The 20,722-nt window shown below is 48.2% G+C and overlaps 1 protein-coding gene across 1 annotated transcript in view; it reads right to left on the reverse strand.

Moving 5' to 3' along the window:
* The window catches only part of EHD1 (EH domain containing 1), a 109,267-nt gene extending 88,932 nt beyond the window's left edge, over window positions 1-20,335 (reverse strand). The window contains 2 exon segments of the mRNA XM_030217940.1: window positions 2,798-2,895; window positions 19,223-20,335. Of these exon segments, the coding sequence (XP_030073800.1) occupies window positions 2,798-2,895; window positions 19,223-19,626 (502 nt within the window). The 5' untranslated portion in view covers window positions 19,627-20,335.
* Window positions 20,336-20,722: the final 387 nt, after the last annotated feature.

A 20,722-nucleotide genomic window follows, 5' to 3' on the forward strand; every position in this document is an offset into this window, starting at 1 on the left:
TAAGAGATTTATTTAAATTAGGTTGAACCTGGGGAATAAGCCTTCTTAAACAAATCTTATCGTGTGATAATCACTATTACATAGGTGGGCACCCACCCGGATATTGGAAACGCTTCCTCCATTTGTGAGCACTAAATCCAGCGACCCTTCCCTCGTGGGTTCAGGCACCATTTATCTGAGCAAGGCACTTCGACAGGCGTCCACAATCTCCCTACTTCTTTCCGATTCTGCAGATGGGACATTCCAATCCAATGGTTGCTTCCTGTCTTCGGGAAGATATAGATTGACATTGTGTCCCCAACATGGTGCCAAAGTAGTGGATCATTTGGCAAGGCCTCAGGGTGGATTTGGAGTCCTATGAGAAACCTGAGCTTTTGAAGTGTGGAGATGGCCTGGAGTGTTGCACATGTCTAGTGCTGGCTGTCCTGATATCAACCTGTCAGCCAGAGGAAAAAAAGCATCCTCTTGTGTAGATGAGCGGATGCCACTGTTGAACACTTAGTGAATACTCAGGGTGTGCAGGAGAGTCCTAAGTGGAGGACTTTGTATTAATAGTTTAGAAACGTGAACCAAAGGAATTGCTAATAATGTGGATAGATAGGTATGTGTATATAAGCATCCGAGATCCAAAGAGGCTAGTCAATCACTGATGTCAAGTTGTAGGGTGATGGTGGCTGAGTTCACCATGAACATTTCTTTGCAAACAACTTACTGAGCTCTGGAGATCCAATATGGGTCAAAATCATCCTGACTTCTTTGCAATGAGGAAGAATCAAGACTAGAACTGCAAGTTCAGTTGAGTCTGGGATACCAGCTCCATTGTGTTTGCGCTTATGAGAGATTCTAACTCTGAAACCAGGACTGACATGGAAGGGAATGCTTGTGGGGAAGTCTTGGGGAAAGGCACTTGGTCAGGTTTATTCAGTATCCCTGGCTAATTAGTTCTCAGACCCCATTTGTCTGTGGTGATGGATTCCCGTGCCTCTGAAGAGTCTTATTCTGTTCTCTGCTGAACATAACAGCCATACTGGATCAGACCAATGGTTCTTTCAGGCCAATATCTTGTTTCCAACAGTGGCCAATCCAGGTTACAAGCACCTGGCAGAAACCCAAATAGTAGTAACATTCCATGCTACCAATCCCAGAGCAAGTAGTGGCTTCCCCATGTGTGACCCAGAATGGGGTGAACCTTATATTTAAGATCCAGACATCTGCAAATTGGCTGGGTAGCGAGCACGGTTTGCCAGATCTTGAGTAGAATATGATGGTTTGGAAGGCCCAGAACCACTTTAGGAGTACTGAGGGACTGTAAAATGGTACTGATGTTTTGTTTATCCTGGAAATAGCAGTGGGCTGGGAGTGAGAGCGCTTTCATAGTCTTTTAAAAAAAAACCAAAAAAACCTTTGGTCAGGAGACAGAGAATACTGACTGACCAAGGAGCATCCTATTCTATAAGACAGTGTAGCAGTTCAGCACTATCTCCACCTACTGGTACTGGTCACAACCCGCAAGTCTTTGGATTCACCTGCTGCTGACGCCAAGGAATTTTTGATTAAGTTGTTTAGCATGTTGGTTGTAAACTGTTCTGAGCTATTTTAGTTGTGGAAGGTATATATAAACTGCTTTTATCTGAGCTTGATAAACCAGTTCCCATACAAGATGCAATACCCCTTTAGGGGAATTTGTTCCTCCGCCACCTGCAGTTTCCCATTAAGGGGACTGGATTTATGCCTGCCTTTACCCCAGGGTTCTGTACCTTTAAAAGCTTTCTGTCGTGCCTTTTTTGGTCTGTTTAGGTACCCCACAGTCTGTTGATTTGTGGGTTGCTGCGATGACAGAAGGCTACTGAGGTAGGAGAGGCTTGCTTTACTTTCTCCCATCTGTTTCCAGTGTGAAGTTGCCAAGGTTTCCAGCACAGGTTGCGGCAGCAAGTGTGGAGCTCCAAAAACAAATAGTGTCACTCCCCCCCCCCCCCCCCCAGTCTGTTGGCAAATGAGACTGCCCTAGAGACTATTTCCTGCAAGTATTGTTTCATGCCCATTGGGAGGTGAAGCCAAAGCTCTTGCTACTGACAGAGGGACCCGACTTGGTGATCCAAAGGGGGGGGGGGGGGGGGGAGGCCCTCTGCAAGCCATGCTATTCCTTTCCTTTATTTTCTTAAGATTGCTTCGTGCTTTTATACACGATGAGGAGCAGCAGCAGAAGCAAGAGCTGCTGTTGGATGGAGCAGTTGAAAAAAGGTCTAGAGGAGAGCTGAGGTATATCAAGTACCTATGCCCACTGAAGCCTCAAATGGTATTCCTGGGTTATAGGAGACAGCAGACTGGAGCTGTCAGAATGACATCACTCATTCGTATGGCTGCATCCTTTCCTCCACCCCCACCTGTCAACAGAGAACCATGTTTGCCAGATGAGAACAAAACCAGACAAATGGAAGTCTTCATGTTCTGTGACCTCTGGCAAATTCCTTCATTTCTTACCACCACATTCACTTACACAGAAACAGAAAATGATGGCAGATAAGACCAAATGGCATATCTGGTGTGCCATTCATACTGTATCCATTCCTCTTCCTTAGAAATCCTGTCTTGTCCCTTGCTTTCTTGAATTCAGATACAGCATTGTTCTTAACTGGAAAAGTGGAACAGAACTTATGTTCCAGAAGTGCTCCCCATACACCAAACATGACTGCATGAAGAAATTTTCTAAAGAAAGAATATCGGTACTGTGCTGAATTTTCAGCTACCCATCTGCCAAAGAACTTCCAACCTGGGTCACACATAATACATGGCATACCTCTGCTGATCCGCTGCTTCTCACCAGAGAGGATCCCTGGGGTATCAATGATGCTGATGCTCTCCAGGACTGGATTAGGTAGCTGGGCACACATAAATCTGGGAGACAGAAAAGAAGGGCTATCAGAAGCTGCAAAATCTATTGTTTATCATTTATTAATTCTGTATACTCTGTAAACAAACCCAGGCAGTTCACATTTAACAAAAATGTAAGAAATAGGAAAGGAAGGTAAAATTATGTATCATATCTGATAATTTTCTTTCCCTTAATCATAGCTGATCAATCCATAGACTGGTGGGTTATGTCCATCTACCAGCAGGTGGAGATAGAGAGCAATCCTTTTGCCTCCCTATATGTGGTCATGTGCTGCCGGAAACTCCTCAGTATGTCGATATCAAAGCTCCATCCGCAGGACTCAGCACTTAGAGAATTACACCCACAAAGGGACACTTTGCCCAGCTCACCACCGCCGAAACAGGGGAGGAGAATCAACCCAGCTCATCCCCACACAAGTGGGGGAGGGGAAACCGTCCAGCTCATCCCCGCGGAGCGGGGGGGAGGGACACCACACCCGCCGATGCAGGGGGATCTGGCTTATCCTGCGACCGCAACCGCAGGAGGAGCTGGCTGACCCTAACACCGCCAAAGCGGGAGGGATATAATGCTACCCTACTGCCGCACGAAGCGGGAGGGAGCGCTGGCAGAATTTAGGTTTCAATCCAGCCCCTAAAACGGAGGGGAGAGGAATGCAGCAGCTCACTGTAACACAAAATCGTCTCAACTCCAAAAGAATTCAATCGAAGATCCTCCTGAACAGGAACTGAAGACTAAACTTGAACCTGAAATGCAACCAGAATATAAACAGTACAGATATCTGGGAGGGGCTATGGATTGATCAGCTATGATTAATGGAAAGAAAATTATCAGGTATGATACATAATTTTACCTTCCATATCATCATGCTGATCAATCCATAGACTGGTGGGATGTACCGAAGCAGTACTCACCCAGGGCAGGACAGAAATCCTTGACCGCAACACTGAAGCTCCAAACCGGGCCTCCGCCCGAGCAGCCACAGTCAAGCGGTAATGACGAGAGACGGTATGAGCCGATGCCCAAGTTGCCGCCTTACAAATCTCTTCCAAGGAGACGGACCCGGCCTCTGCCATTGAGGCCGCCTGTGCCCTAGTGGAGTGAGCCTTCAGCTGGATAGGCGGCAGCTTCCCCGCGGCCTCATAAGTCGCTGCAATGGCTTCCTTGACCCATCGTGCCACTGTAGGCTTGGATACCTGCAGACCCTTACGAGGACCTGCGAACAGCACAAACAGATGATCCGACTTCCGGAAATCATTGGTCACTTCCAAGTATCTGATGATGACTCGTCTCACAGCTAGATATTTGAGAGCAGAGTACTCCTCTGGGTAGTCCTCCCTACGAAAGGAGGGTAGGCAGAGCTGCTGATTCACATGGAAACGAGAAACAATCTTGGGCAGGAAGGAAGGCACCGTGCGAATAGACACCCCTGCCTCAGTGAACTGCAGGAAGGGTTCCCGACATGATAGCGCCTGGAGCTCGGAAACTCGTCTGGCTGAAGTGATAGCCACCAAAAGACTGCTTTCAACGTCAGGTCTTTCAGAGATGCCCTTGACAAGGGTTCAAAAGGCGGCTTCTGCAAGGCTCTTAGCACTAGATTGAGATTCCACGCAGGCACCACCGAGTGCAGAGGAGGGCGTAGGTGATTAACTCCCTTGAGAAAGCGCACCACATCTGGCTGCGAGGCCAGGGAAGCACCCTTCAGGCGACCCCTGAAGCAAGCCAGAGCCGCTACCTGGACTTTAAGGGAACTGAGCGACAGGCCTTTCTCCAGACCTACTTGCAGGAACGCCAACACTGAAGAAATTGGAGCAGTGAAGGGAGAAAGAGAGCCTGCCTCACACCACGATGCAAAGGTACGCCAAACCCTGGCGTAAGCAGTAGCAGTAGAGCGCTTCCTCGCTCTCAGCATAGTGGCGATGACTTTGTCTGAGAAGCCCTTCTTCCTCAGATGCTGCCGCTCAATAGCCAGGCCGTAAGACCAAAGGGGGAGGGATCCTCCATCACCACGGGACCCTGGTGCAACAGGCCCCGCACCGCTGGCAGCCGCAGAGGGCCGTCCACCGAGAGCCTGATCAAGTCCGCATACCAGGGACATCTGGGCCAGTCCGGAACCACCAGGATTATCCAACCCAGATGCTTTGCCACCCGGTCTAGCACCCTGCCCAACATGGGTCAGGGCGGGAACACAGAGAAGCTCCTGTGTCGGCCACCGTTGGAGAAGAGCATCTACTCCCAGAGAGCGAGGGTCCCGTCCTCTGCTGAAAAGGCGCGGCACTTGGCAATTGGCCGATGACGCCATCAGATCGAAGCTCGGCTGGCCCCAGTGCTTCATGATGTCCAAGAACGCCTGAGCCGATAGCTGCCACTCTCCGGGATCCAAGGTATGGCAACTGAGAAAGTCCGCCTTGACATTCATGACTCCCGCAATGTGGGCCGCCGACAGCTGTTCCACGTTCGCTTCTGCCCACTGGCATAGCTTCATGGCCTCCTTGGCTAGAGGGGCGCTCTGGTCCCTGGCGATTGACATAGGCCACAGCCGTGGCATTGTTTGACAGGACCCGTACTGGCTTCACCGCCAGCACCGGGAGAAACTCCAAAAGTGCCAACCGAATGGCTCTGAGTTCCAGGAGGTTGATAGACCACTTTGCCTCTGCAGGAGACCAGAGCCCCTGTGCTGTCCTTCCCAAGCAGTGGGCTCCCCAGCCCGTCAAAGAGGCGTCCATCGTGACGACAACCCATTCCGGGGTCAAAAGAGGCATTCCTGCGGACAGCTTGTCTGTCCTCAGCCACCAGCTCAGCGCCTTGCGCACCGCTGGATCCAAGAGAAGGCGCACAGCGTAATCCTCCGACACTGGAGTCCATCGCTGCAGCAGAGAGAGCTGTAGAGGTCTCATATGGGCCCTGGCCCAGGGCACTACTTCCATCGTGGCCGTCAGAGCCCAACAGCTGCACATAGTCCCAAGCCCGAAGAGGAGAGGCTACTAGGAACTGGTCCACCTGAGCCTGAAGCTTGACAATCCGATTGTCCGGCAGGAACACTCTGCCCACTTGGGTGTCGAAACAAACTCCCAGATACTCCAGGGACTGAGTTGGGCGCAGCTGGCTTTTCTCCCAGTTGATGATCCACCCCAGGGAGCTCAAAAGAGCAATCACCCGGTCAACAGCTCTGCCACACTCTGCATAAGAGGGAGCTCGGATCAACCAGTCGTCCAGATAAGGATGGACTTATACTCCTTCCTTTCGTAGGAAGGCCGCGATGACCACCATTACTTTGGAGAAGGTCTGCGGAGCAGTAGCCAACCCGAACAGGAGGGCTCTGAACTGGAAGTGTCGGCCCAGGACTGCAAAACGCAGAAAGCTTTGATGGGAATATGCAAGTAAGCTTCCTTGATGTCCAAGGATGCCAGGAACTCCCCTGCTTTCACTGCCGCTATAACAGAGCGGAGAGTCTCCATTCGGAAGTATCGAACTTTCAAGGCCCGACTGACCCCTTTGAGGTCGAGGATAGGCCGCACAGAACCTCCTTTCTTTGGTACCAAAGTAAATGGAGTAGCGTCCCTTGCCAAGCTGATCTTCTGGCACCGGAACGACCGCACCCAGGCGGATTAGATTGTCCAAAGTCTGCTGTCCGGTCAGCTTTGACCGGAGACTTGCAGGGAGAGAGTACAAACCCGTCTCTTAAGGGTCGGCAGAACTCTAGCTTGTAGCCGTCTCTGATGACTTCCAGCACCCAAGCGTCTGAAGTTACCCTGGTCCACTCGCTCAGAAACGAGGATAGGCTTCCTCCAATCTGCTCTGAGCCATGGACCAGGGCCCCGTCATTGGGTACGAGACCCTGGGGGAGGACCAGAGGACGCACCTCCGGGACGGCGGTCTCTGCGAAAGGAATGCTGCTTGGGGGAGAAGTTCCTTTTGAAGAAAGAGGAGGCAGAGGAGCTCGACTTGCCCAGACGATACCGACGGGCTTCCTGAAACCATCCTTTGGAGGGACCGGGGCGGGGACCACTGGCCCGAGCCCTGACCTCTGGTAACCTCTTGTCTTTAGAAGTGCCGAGATCGGTCACAATCTTGTCCAGCTCGACCCCAAAGAGCAGCTTGCCTTTAAAAGGCAACTTAGCCAGGCGAGACTTAGAGGCGTGGTCAGCAGACCAATGCTTCAGCCAAAGCCAGCGCCTTGCAGAGACTGTCTGAGCCATACCTTTTGCCGAGGCTCTTAAGACATCATACAGCAAGTCTGCCAAGTAGGCCAAGCCCGATTCCAGGGCCGGCCAATCAGCCCTCAAGGAATGATCCGAGGGAGAAGCCCGCTGCACAGTCGTCAGGCATGCTCTGGCCACATAGGAGCCGCAAACTGAGGCCTGCAAACAAAGCAGCCGCCTCGAAGGACGACCTTAAAGCCGCCTCCAATCTTCTTTCTTGGGCGTTCTTTAGGGCCGTGCCACCTTCCACCGGCAACGCCATTTTCTTAGTCACCGCAGTAATTAAAGAATCCACGGTAGGCCAAAGAAAGGCCTCCTGCTCACCTTCAGGGAGAGGATAGAGGCGGGACATCGCCCTAGCCACTTTAAGGCTCGCTTCTAGGAAATCCCATTGAGCCGAAATCAAGGTGCGCATGGCTTCATGCACGTGGAAGGTTCTAGGCGGGCGCTTCGTCCCCAGCATAATGGCAGAGCCAGCAGAGGCTGAGGGAGAGACGTCCTCCGGAGAGGAAATCTTCAAAATGCTCATGGCCTGCACTAACAGGTTGGGTAAATCCTCTGAGCGAAAAATCCGCACTGCAGAGGGGTCATCCGCTCCATCCGAGCGGGAATCCGTCTCCTCCAAGGAATCCCCAAAGGACCGTTGGGAGAACTCAGATACGCTGCCCTCATCTACATCAGAGGAGACCGAGTCCTCTATCTGGAAATCCACCCGAGGGCGTTTGCTCCCGAAGGCCTCAACCCCTTTACCAGACAGGGGGGCAGGGGCAGCGTTTTGCATAAGAAAAGCCTGATGCAGCAGCAAAATGAACTCAGGGGAGAACCCCCCCGAACTGTGCACTTCTGCAGCTTGGACCACGGCCCTAGACGCACCCTCAACCGGCGCTCGCAAGAGCGGGAGAGAAACGTGCTGCGCATCCAAAATGGCATCCGGCGCGAAACTCCAAGAAGGAGCCGCGTGGGAAGAACGGCGCTTAACTTTGGCTGCTTTCTTACCGTCGCCCGAATCAAGGGCGACCATACTATTAACGTCTCCCAGCTCGAGGGCGGCCCAAGAAAAAGCCGCCCGAGCAGAGTGGCCGGCAAACATGGAGTGGCCGAGAAGCGGGGGATGGGCGCTTATGGCGGGAAAAACCGCCGCACCGGAGCCAGCGGGAGGGGGGAGAAAAGGAGGGACCTGGCACCACCAGGTTTGCACTTGCTCAAGAAGAGCCCTCAACCTCAGGTACTCAACAAAACCTAAGAATTAGGCTTGGAGACCTAGCCAGAGCTGCTGCTGTGTGTGACCACCACCTGCTGAGATAAGAGAACATACTGAGGAGTTTCCGGCAGCACATGACCACATATAGGGAGGCAAAAGGATTGCTCTCTATCTCCACCTGCTGGTAGATGGACACAACCCACCAGTCTATGGATTGATCAGCATGATGATATGGAATGTGTATTCTCTGGGAACCTACTGCCTCTACGAACTCACTGCCTCTGTGAACTGGACCCCGGGACCTTCCCTAGACAACGATTGCTGACAGATGGATGGGCACAGGGCTGTGTTAGCAGCACTTGCAACCCTTGGTGCCGATATAATTTTTGTTAGCACACACATACAATGGCATATGTGCTAGAATACTATTCTGTGCATACAAGTTTCTGCAATACCAGTTATTTAAGTGCAGAATAGCATTTTAGCATATGCAACTCCAATGAGTGCTCATGCAGCTTTTGCAGTATCAAGCATATTCCCCCATCAGCTCATTTTTTGGACTCAACCTGTTCAAAACAAGCCCAGGAAAAAAAAATTGCAGGTGCCAATTCTCACTCTACAGAGAAGAAACAAGCATGAAATCCCCACAATGCTGGCTGAAGGAGAAAAAAAAAACCAAACAAACAGCTAGCTACCCTTTCACGCCTTCTCAGACCTCGAGTTAAAACCCCATGTTCGGCATTTTAGTGTTTTGTGCACTTGAACAGTGAATATCATTAGCTTGAAATTTAAATGAGCTATGCACTGTTGCAATCTTTGAGTACTGTGCATAAGCTAACCACGCATTAACACAACACCCATGGCAGTGCACAAAAGTTTGCACAAAGTATACTTTGAAGCCGTTGTATAATGCCTGCATTAGGAGCTCCACCCTGATGGCTGACTGCACGGTTACTAGTACAAGTGCAACACCCAATTTTTGCCTTCTAATATAGTAAGCTAATTATATTTAAAATCTGATGCACACAACTTGTGAGCCATTTAGGGCGGGCACTCCGAACACATGCATGTAAGGTTATCATGTGTCGGAATATTATTCTGCACATAAATATCACAATCACAAAATTTCTGTGCATAAAGTTTTCACAATGTTAATATTTATGAACAGATACAGTCTGACTGTCTTAAGAAGTTGCAGATACTGTTATGCTTACAGCAAAAAGAATCAGGCAATAAATCCTCCTCAGACACTGCTACAGAAAATTAGCTAACCCTATGTTTCCCTCAGAACTGGCATTCTAAGTTCCTGTACTGTGCTCACCTTAAAGTCTTCTGCAAAGCTCTCTGTACTGTGGAGAATTGCTAATAGCCTCACTGGCTGAGTTTTATATGCTGTGCACTGGTGTCGAAGGAAGATTCTGTGCCAGGTTAGCTTCTGCACAAAACCCCTTTCTGTATCGCGTACCCAGAAAATTTGGATTGTGCTACATCTTTTACTTAAATCTGAACACTGGTTATCAATTTCATCTCCGTCGATAAAATCATCTGTAGTACCTGAAGATTGGAGGGTGACTGATTTTTTAAAAAAGGATTCCAGGGGTGATCCGAGAAATTATAGACCCGTAAGCCTGACTTCAGTGCCGGGTAAAATAGCAGAAACTATTATAAAGAATAAAATTACAGAAAACAGACAAATGTGGTTTAATGAGACAGTCGGAATGGTTTCTGCCAAGGAAAGTCTTGCCTCACCAATTTGCTTTATTTATTTGAAGGCATGAATAAATATGTGGATAAAAGTAGTTTACCTAGATTTTCATTTTGACAAAGTTCCTCATGAGAGGCTCCTCAGAAAATTAAAAAGTTATAAGATAGGAGGCAATGTCCTTCTGTGGATTAGGAATTGGTTACTGGACAAAAAACAAGTAGGAGGAGAGTGAATAGTGAACTGCCACAGGCATCTGCACTGGGACCAGTACTATTTAACATTTATAAATGATCGGGAAATCATTATGAGTGAGAAGATTAAATTTGCAGATAACACAACTATTCAAAGTTGTCAAAAACACATGGACTGTGAAAAATTGCAGGAAGACCTTAGGCAACTAGAAGACTGGACATCCAAATGGAAAATTAAATTTAATGTGGACAAATGCAATGTAATGCACATTGGGAAGAATGATCCAAATCAGTTACCTGATGCTAGGGTACACCTTAGAGTCCGCACTCAAGAAAAAGATATAGATGTCATTGTAAACAATACGCTGATATTTTCTGCCCAGTGTGCGCAGCAACGGCCAAAAAAAAATAAAACACTACTAGGAGTTAAGAAAGATATGCAAAATAAGACCAAGATTATTATGCCTCTGTATCGCTCCATGATGCGACTCACCTTCAGTATTGCGTTCGGTTCTGGTCGCTGTATCTCAAAAAAGAAAAGGTTTAAAGAAGGGCAATCAAAATGATAAAAGGGATGGAACTCTTCCCATATGAGGAAAGGCTAAAGAGGTTAGGGCTCTTCAGCTTGGAAGAGAGACAGCTGAAGGGGAATATGATTGAGGTCTATAAAATTCTGAGTGGTGTAGGACAGGTAAAGGTGAATCTATTTTTCACTCTTTCAAAAAGTATCTAGATCAGGGGATATGATGAAATTATGTGAAAATACTTTTAAAACAAATAAGGAAGAAATATTTTTTCACTCAAAGAATAGTTAAGCTCTGGAAATTGTTGCCAGATGATGTGGTAAGTTAAAATGTCTGGGTTTTAAAAAAAATGTTTGGACAAGCTCCTGGAGGAAAAGCCTATAGTCTGTTATTGAGATGGACACTCGTTGCCAGAAGATGTGGTAACAACGGTTAGCATATCTGGGTTTAATAAAGGTTTGGACAAGTTCCTGGAGGAAAAGTCCATGGTCTTATTTAGATGGACACGGAGGAAGCCACAGGGGATTGGTAGCATGGAATGTTGCTACTAATTGGGTTTCTGCCAGGGACTCCTGACCTGGATTGGCCACTGTTGGAAGCAGGATATTGGTCTAGATGGACCACTGGTCTGACCCAGTATGGCTATTCTTATGTACTTATGTAAATTAACACTGGTTTATAAGGGATGGCAACCTTCTGCCCCAGGTATCTCTAACCTACTCATACCCCATGTCCCTGCTCATCCACTTCAGACTTCTCAAAGATCCCTCCACCCACCTGTTTACATTTGGATGTCACTCAGAAAGCTGCATTTGCCTAAACTGGTCCAAAACTTTGGAACATGCTATACTGTCCAATATAAATAAACTGAATCTCTCTTATTCAACATTAAAAAAAAAAAAAAAAAACTTCAAGATTTAGCTTTTCAATCATACCTTCCTCAGTATATGAGATGTCATCAATATATCAGTCATTTTTCTGTTTTTATCTGGATCCAATATGGACATTTCTATTCCACTCTATTTAAATAGGTTCTAGGCAGATAAACAAAATAAAAAATGGGGCATATAAAAAAACACTCTTCCTCCATAATCAAGGGACCTTCAAATGTTAGGCAAACAAAAGCCTTAACCACCCTCAAATACAGAATGGGTAATATGTCAGATACCTTTTCGTAATTTATTCCATAGCTCCAGACCTTTTCCTAGCTGGAAAAGCTGTCAGGAAAGCAAAGAGGCAAATGGAGGAAAATATAGCCAATACGGTAAAATTGGGGTACAAGACATTTTTTAAATACGTAAGTGATAGGAGGAAGTGCCAGAGGACCAGAAGCAGAGCTGTCAGCTGAGAGAGAAGGGATGGCAGGCTGAAGCGCCAAGCCTGCTCGCCTTTCACTGCTGCCGCCGGACCCCAAGGTAAGAACTTTTAAATTCTGGGCAGCACGCAGGAAGGCGAGGGGCAGGCGAGGACAGGGAGAAGAGGGCGGGCAGCACAGGTCGGGCTGGCTGGGAACTTCCATTCCGGGCAGGACTTCCAGCGGGTCAAATATTGGGGGTGCTCGAGCACCCACAGCACCCACGGAGTCGGCGCCTATGGTTAGGAGGAATCTTTCACAGAACGGTTGGTGGATTTGTGAAACGGCATCCTGGTGGAGGTCGTGGAGACGAGGACTGTGTCAGAATTTACATGGGATGTCATAGGAAATGGAGGAGTTAGTGGTTACTGAGGATGGTCCATTCGGCCCTTATCTGCGATCATGTCTCTTTGTTTTTACTAAAGATCTAGACCTAGAAAAGCGAAGATACTTACCTGTAGCAGGTATTCTCCGAGGACAGCAGGCTTCATATTTTCACAAATAGGTAGATGTCACACAAATAGGTAGATGTCAATCCGCATCACCCGGTCTGGCATTTATGCCAAGGTAAAAAAGTAGAGCTTTGTGAAGCGCGAGCGGCACTCAACTGCACATGCACGAGTGAATTTATTTTTATTACATTTGTACCTCGCACTTTCCCACTCATGGCAGGCTCAATGCGGTGGGCAATGAAGGGTTAAGGAGCTGCCTGTGCCGGGAATTGAACTGTTCCCCAGGACCAAAAGTCCACCACCCTAACCACTAGGCCACTCCTCCACTCCACTCATATTGAATGAAGTCTCAGTTCAATATTTAAAGCAAAAAACAAAATAAAAATAACCAAGGAGAAAATTCCAAGGGGAGATGGGCGGGATTGTGAGAATATTAGAGCCTGCTTGTCCTCAGAGAAAGCAAAGATACTTACCTGTTGCAGGTATGCTCTGAGGACAAGCAGGCTCTAATATTCTCACAAGTGGGGAATCCCTAGCATCCAGGCTCACCCAAAAACATTGGTTAATTGGGCCTCGCAAAGGCATACAGATTAACCTGAAACTATACAACTGAGCGAGAATGCAGCTTGGAACAAAATAAAATGGGCCTAGGAGGTTGGAGCTGGATTCTAGACCCTAGACACCAAAGAGATTTTGCAACTCTGACTGCCCAAACAGACTGTCGTGTCGGGTATCCTGCTCAAGGAAATAATGATGTGAACGTGTGGATTGAAGACCACATCGCAGCCTTGCAAATTTCTTCAATAGGAGCCTGACCTCAAGCGGGCTACCGATGCAGCCATGGCCCAGACATTATGAGCCATGACATGACCCTCTAAGGCCAGACCAGCCTGGGCATAGTTGAAGAAAATGCGATCTGCCTGCCAAAGAAACTACTTGACATTTCTAAAGCGCTACTAGGGTTACGCAGCGCTGTACAATTTAACATAGGACAGTCCCTGCTCAAGGAGCTTACAATCTAAAGGACAAGTGTACAGTCAGTCAAATAGGGGCAGTCTAGATTTCATGAAAGGTATAAAGGTTAGGTGCCGAAAGCAACATTGAAGAGGTGGGCTTTGAGCAAAGATTTGAAGATGGGTAGGAAGGGGGCTTGGCGTAAGGGCTCAGGAAGTTTATTCCAAGCATAGGGTGAGGTGAGGCAGAAATTGTGCATTTCCCCAATTGCGACCCCCATCCTGTTGGGATCAAAAGAAACAAAAAGCTGGGCTGGCTATCTGTGGGGCCTTGTCCACTCCATGAAGTAGGCCAATGCTCTCTCGCAATCCAAGGTGTGCAAGCTACTTACGCCAGGATGGGCATGAGGTCAGGGAAAGAATATTGGCAAAACTGACTTATTCAGATGGAATTCTAACACCATCTTCGGTAGGAGCTTAGGGTACGTGCAAAGGACTACTCTGTTGTGATGAAACTTAGTATAAGGTACATCCACTACTAAGGCCTGAAGCTCACTTACCTTATGAGCTGAAGTAACAGCCACCAAGAAAATGACTTTACAGGTCAAGTACTTCAGATGGCAGGAAAACAGTAGCTCAAAAGGAGCTTTCATCAGCTGGGTGAGAACGTTGAGATCCCATGACACTGGTGGATGTTTGACAGGGGGCTTTAACAAAAGCAAACCTCATATGAAGCGAACTAAAGGCTGTCCAGAGATGGGCTTATCATCTACATGATAAGCACTAATAGCACTAAGGTGAACCCTTACTGAATTGGTTTTGAGACCAGACTCTGACAAGTGTAGAAGGTATTCAAGCAGGTCTGTGGAAAGCAAGTAAGGGGTTCTAGGGCCTTGCTCTCACACCAGACAGTAAACCTACTCCATTTAAAAGAGTAGCACCTCTTAGTGGAATCTTTCCTAGAAGCCAGTGAGACCCAGGAGACAGCCTCCGAAAGACACAAGAAAGCGAATTCTAGGCTCTCAACAGCCAAGCTGTGAGAGCCAGAGACTAGAGGTTGGGGTGTAGAAGCGCCCCCTCGTTCTAAGGGTCGGAAAATACTCCAATCTCCATGGTTTTTCATAGGATAATTCCAGAAGAATAGGGAACTGTATCTGCCGCGGCCAATATGGTGTGATCAGAATCATGGTTCTGTGGTCTTGCTTGAGTTTCAAAGTCTTTCCCACTGAAGGTATGGGAGGATATGCATACAGGCGGCCTGTCCCCCAACTGAGGAAGGCATCTGATGCTAGCCTGTCATGGGCCTGAAGCCTGGAACAGAACTGAGGGACATTCTGATTGAGTGACAAAAACATCCACAGAGGGGGTGCCCCACACTTGGAAGACCTTGTAGGCTACGTCCATATGGAGACCATTCATGTGGTTGCATTACCCTGCTCAGCCTGTCGGTCAGGGTGTTGTTTGCACCCGCCAGATAGGTGGCTTGAAGAAACATGCCGTGTTGGCAAGCCCAGTGCCACATTCAGAATGCCTCCTGACACAGAAGGCGAGATCCGGTGCCCCCCCTGCTTGTTAGTGTAATACATTGCAACATGATTGTTTGAATTAGAATAATTTGACAAAGGCGATCTCTGAAAGCCTTTAGAGCATTCCAGATCGCTCGAAGCTCCAGGAGGTTGAACTGAAGATTCATTTTCTGGGCGGACCAAGCACCTTGAGTGTGAAGCCCATCTACATGAGCTCCCCAACCCAAGAGAGATGCATCAGTCGTCAGCACTTTCTGTGGCTCAGGAATTTGGAATGGCAGTCCCAGAGTCAAATTAAATCAATGGTAAACCACTGTAGCGAGTGTACAAGCTCTGGGGACACCTGAATGACATCTTCTAGACTCCCCGTGGCCCGATACCACTGAGAAGCCAGGGTCCATTGAGTTGATCTCATGTGAAGACGTGCCATGTGGCCCAGCAATCCCAACATATGCCGAGTTGTGACCTGATGAGGCACGAACCCTGGATGCTAGTGAGACAAGATTGTCCGCTCTCGTCTCCGAAAGGTAGGCTTGAACCGTCTGCATGTTGAGCAGGGCTCCTATGAACCATAATCGCTGAACAGGGTGTAGAAGAGGTAGTTTAAAACGGAACTCTAGTATCTCTAGCACCCGAATAGTCATCTGCATGGACTCTTGAGCACCGTCCTCCGAGGTGCTCTTCACCAGCCAATCACGGAGATATGGGAACACATGGACTCCCAGCCTGCCTAGCGATACTGCGACTACCACTAGACACTTGATGAAGACCCTGGGAGATGACAAGAGTGGCAACACTCGATACTGGAAGTGAGGTGTTCCCAGCCAAAATCGAAGATACTTCCGGTGGGCTGGAAGTATCAGAACGCGAGTATATGCATCCTTTAAATCCAGACAGCATAGCCAATTGTTTTTCTGAATTATGGGGAGAAGTGTGCCCAAGGAAACCATCCTGAACTTTTCTCGGACTAGGAATTTGTTCAGGGCCCTCAGGTCTAGGATGGGACGTATTCCCATCTTTTTCTACACAAGAAAATACCTGGAATAGAATCCCCACCCTTCCTCCCCTGGTGGAACGAGTTCGGCCACACGATCCTTTAGAAGGGCAGAGTTCCACTGCAAGTATCTGCCTATGCTGAGAGCTGAAAGAATGGGCTCTCGGTGGGCAATTTGGATGTTTGGAGAGCCAATTGAGGGCGTGTCCGAGATGGACTACTTGAAGACCCACTGGTCGGAGGTTATGCCACATTTGTTGAAAAATTTTTACCTTTTCCCCAACCAGCAAGTCGTCCGGGACAGACTTTTACCGCAGCTATGCTCTGCTGCAGCCAGTCAAAAGCTCGCCTACAGCTTTAACTGAGGAGCAGCAGGGGCTGAGCCTGAGTAGGCTGACGAGCCACAGGAGTGTACCTACACTTAGAATAGTAGTAGGGACCGCTTCGTGGCTTGCCAAAAAACCTCCTAGATGAGGAGGTGAATGCAGAAGGCATCTGGCAAGAGAGAGAAGAGATAGTATCAATGTGTTTCTTGATCTGGTCAGCGACCTCCTCAACCTTCTTTCCAAAAAGCTTACCCCCCAGCAAGGATCATCTGCCAACCTTTGCTGAACATAACGCTCCAAGTCAAAAACACGCAACCATCAGAGTCTGCGCATTGTTATGCTTTGAGCAGAGATCCTGGATGTCACATCAAAAGTGTCGTAAGTGCCCCTGGCCAAGAACTTCCGACATGCCTTCTGCTGTTTGACCAACTGGCAAAAAGGCTCAGCCTGCTCCGGAGGGACTCGACCAAGTTCGACAGTTGTCTCACTGAATTTTGCAAGTAAACGCTCATAAAGAGCTGGCATGACTGTATATGGGAGATCAGCACTGAAGCCTGGTACATTGTGCTCCCAAAAGAATGCAGGGTTCTAGTTTCCCTGCCAGGGGGCACAGAGGCATAGGCCCTAGTACTCCTGGCTCTTCTGAGTGCAGTTTCCACCACCAAGGAACCATGAGGCAACTGAGGCCTTACAAACCCGGGTTCACTGTGGATCCAATAATGGGTGTCAATCTTCTTAGGCACAACAGGGACCGACAGAGGGGATGCACAGTTCCCGACAAGGACTTCCTTGAGTACCTCGTGGAGAGGTGCCGTCACAGCCTCCTTAGGAGATGTATAGGCAAGGACCTCAAGCATCATGGCCCTGGGCTCATCCTCCACCTCCAAAGAAAATGGAATAGCTTTAGTCATTTTCTTGACAAAAGATGGGAAAGAAAGGCTCTCCGGTGGAAACAGTCTCCTTTCAGGTGGTGGCGAGGGCTCAGAGGGGATCCCATAAGACTCATCTGAGGAAAAGTATCTGGGATCTTCCTCTGATACCCATGGGCACTCCTCCTCGGTGTCGGACAGGATCTCCCTATGAGAGGTCCGAGACCGAACCTGCCTCGATGCCAAGGAGCCATGTCCTCAAGAGCGGCGTTAAGAAACCAGCTCCCACCTTGACTCCGGTGAAGCTTCCTTGACCAAAGTTCAGGGGGTACTGGCTTGGATGGCAGTTGATACCAGTGCCACAAACGGTGCCGGAGGCTGCACTACAGGCTGAAGGCCAGGTGGTGCAAAAGCGGAAGGTATGGCAGGTGCAAGCACCCACCCCCCTCAGCAGGAGGTCTCGAGACAGGTGGAGACCCACTTGACACCTCACTGCTCCCAGTGTTTCAAAGTCTCGAAGCAGCCACTCTTACCGAGGTTCCCGATGCCAGTGCAATGCTCGACATTGATGCCGATGCAGGACGTAGTTCCAACAATGTTCTCTCGTTGAGCCTCTCGGGAAACCTGGGTCATCTTCATGCGAAGACAGAGAACACAGCAGGGCTATGGTCAGGTCCAAGACACTGCAGACACCAAGAATGAGTGTCCTTTCCTGAGATAGTCCGATTGCACCAGGTACAGTGCTCGAAGCCACTGGGAGTCTTTGTGGATATGGATGGGAAAACCTCGTCAGCCAAATTAAATAGCTCAGTGCCTAAAAAGGGGCAATGGCACACAAAAAGAAGGGGAGAACCCGACCGGTCAGGGTCGAAAGATGGCCCATGACGTCAAAAAAGAAAGAAAACTTAAAACCAGGCAAAACTCACTAAAAAAAAAAAAAAAAAAAAAGACAGGTTTGAAATGGTAGTTTAAAAAAACAATTAAAAAAGGAAAAAAGAAAAGGCTAAGGCAATAAAAGCTCTCTCAACCAGGCGAGGGAGGAGAGGACCTAAAGATGCAGCTTCTCGCGCAGAAAAAAAAAAGAGCTGAGACTGCGTTCACACAACGGGCGGGAAGGCACTTGCGCGGTGCAGAGCAGCTCGCCCTTCACAAAGCTCTACTTTACTTTCACATAAATGTCTGACCTAGTGGCTCGGATCGGTGTCTACCCATATGTGTGAATATTGGAGCCTGCTTGCCCTCGGAGAACAGCACTTTCAGCATACCAAAACTGGAGGTATATGCAACCTCACTTCCTGAATGGAACAAAGTATTCTAGCTGCCGAGTAAAGATTGACCACCTTATGGAGATAGGAGCTATCCATTCAATATTTTGTAAACAAACGTCAATAGCTTAAATTGAATGCTCACCTGGACCGGAAACCACTGCAATTTAATCAAAGTGAGATGGCATGATCAATAGATCTGCCCCCAAAAATAAGTTTAACCACTATGTTTTGTGCGTACTGTAAAACATTCAATTCAGGTCTTATATACCGCTAATATCACCTGTTTAGGGTTCAGTGCTATTTACATCATAAATGGGACAAAGGTTGGGTACATTATTATTGATGTAATATAACACTAGAGGGTGTGAGAGTGGTAGGTGTTTCGTTTGATAGTTCTATAGTCAGGGGACTTAAAGAAGTGATGGTTGTTATGTGTCTTTGGAAAGAAGAAAGTTTGTGAGTGAGGTAGGCCCTGCAGAAAAACGTTACAATAGTCTAATTGACTTTTCTTCTTTTCTCACTCTAGCTTTTATATTTCTTGAGTTTTGTTATTGTGACTGGCAATACAGCAATTTTACTATTTGCAATAGACCAAGTCAATGAAAATAAAGAGTGTGTACAGATATCACACTAACAGCACACTTTCTTTTTGTCTGTGCAAGTTTTTTGTCACCAGCCCCTTCATTATAGTAGCCCCAAACATACAAAAGGTTAGTAAAACAGGTGATACAGAAGGATTAAGGAAAGATATAAAACACTGGGCATACCTGTTGAGGAAGGCATTACCAAAGGCATTGAGCTTGCGGAAAGGCTTTTTGGGATCCACAACGAGTGCGTTGCCTGGCACCACACCCTCCACATCCCCGTGCATGACTGCAATGAAAGAGTCAGTGGTAGGCTCTGGCCCAATGCGCATGCCAGGAAAGTCCTGCTCCATCAGGTGTCGGATAAAGGTGGTTTTCCCAGTCGAGTACTGGCCCACCAGCAACACCATGGGCTTGTTGTCAAAGTCAGCATCCTCCAGGGCAGGCGAGTGGAAGTCATGGAAGCGGTAATACTCTTCCAGAGGCAGCAGCTTGTGGGAATACAGCTTTCGCAACCCATCGGACACAGTCTGGAAGAGCTCCGGCTCCTTCTTGCGTCGGGCGTCGCTGCTAACCCAGCTGAACATGGTGCCAGCAAACCACTAAAGGTCCTCACGTTCTCAGCTCCTTCACTATTACACACCTAATGGCCAATTTCAGCCCAATACCGACCACCAACTCAATATTAGATCTCTTCAATGACACCCTATATACTCCCAGGAACTCTAGGCATCGTTCCTCCAAAATCTTTAGCCCACCTTAATTAGCTCTTTCAGTAACGCACTGACCCATATACAAGATATAGCTCAACTAAACCACATCAATTATTCCACAAGCAACCCGAGATAAACCCCCTTCCTCAGTTACCACCCGTCCCCTACCTATGACGCCCCCAACCTTCCTTGTAGTCATCTCAATCCCTCTGCACGCTTTTAGTTACCCCTGCGACCCTCTTTGCTTGCCCCATATCATCTCGGATTTTACCCTGCCCTCACTTTAGCGCTGCCTGGGGGAGGGGCGGGAGGAATAACGGGACGGGACTAAGATTAAAACAAATAATAGCCAACGGTTTAGAACGGTACAGAGGCGGGAAAGTTTAAAGGATCCTCCCGACTCCGTATGTGCGGCTCTTCGACGCTGCGATGACCACTGCCACCGAACAACCCCTCCAGCACTACCGCCGCTCGCCGGCCCCTAACTGAGTGATCGACTCAAACTGAATCTGATTCTGAAACCCGGCAGCTACACACCCTCCGCCCTCTGCTCTCCGGGACCGGGCGGGGCAAACACGCCGTCTTCTCGCTCTCTTTTTTTTTTTTTTTTTCTTTCCCCCCATAGGAAGCTTTATTTACTACACAGGCGACTACGTCGTGCCGGCTGGGATTTGATTGGTTGTGGGAGTTTTTTTTAGAACACGCCCCTCAAAGGACATTGTGGCGCCGCTTCTGCTTATTTATTTTTTATCAACAAAGTAGCTTTATTCAACGCTAAAGGACAACAATATGCCAATAATTGTTTCCGATTAACCTGCTGCTGGAGTTGTTGGAACACTTTCCTCAAATAATTCAGAGGCGCAGCTTTTTAAGCCCCCCCCTTTTTTTTTTTAATTAAAAGCTTTATTTAACACACAAAGGCAACATGCTGAGAGTATTGGATTATGCCCCTTCCCCCCCAGGAAATCTG

This window comes from Microcaecilia unicolor, chromosome 11, assembly GCF_901765095.1.
Source record: "Microcaecilia unicolor chromosome 11, aMicUni1.1, whole genome shotgun sequence".
Lineage (NCBI taxonomy): Eukaryota > Metazoa > Chordata > Amphibia > Gymnophiona > Siphonopidae > Microcaecilia > Microcaecilia unicolor.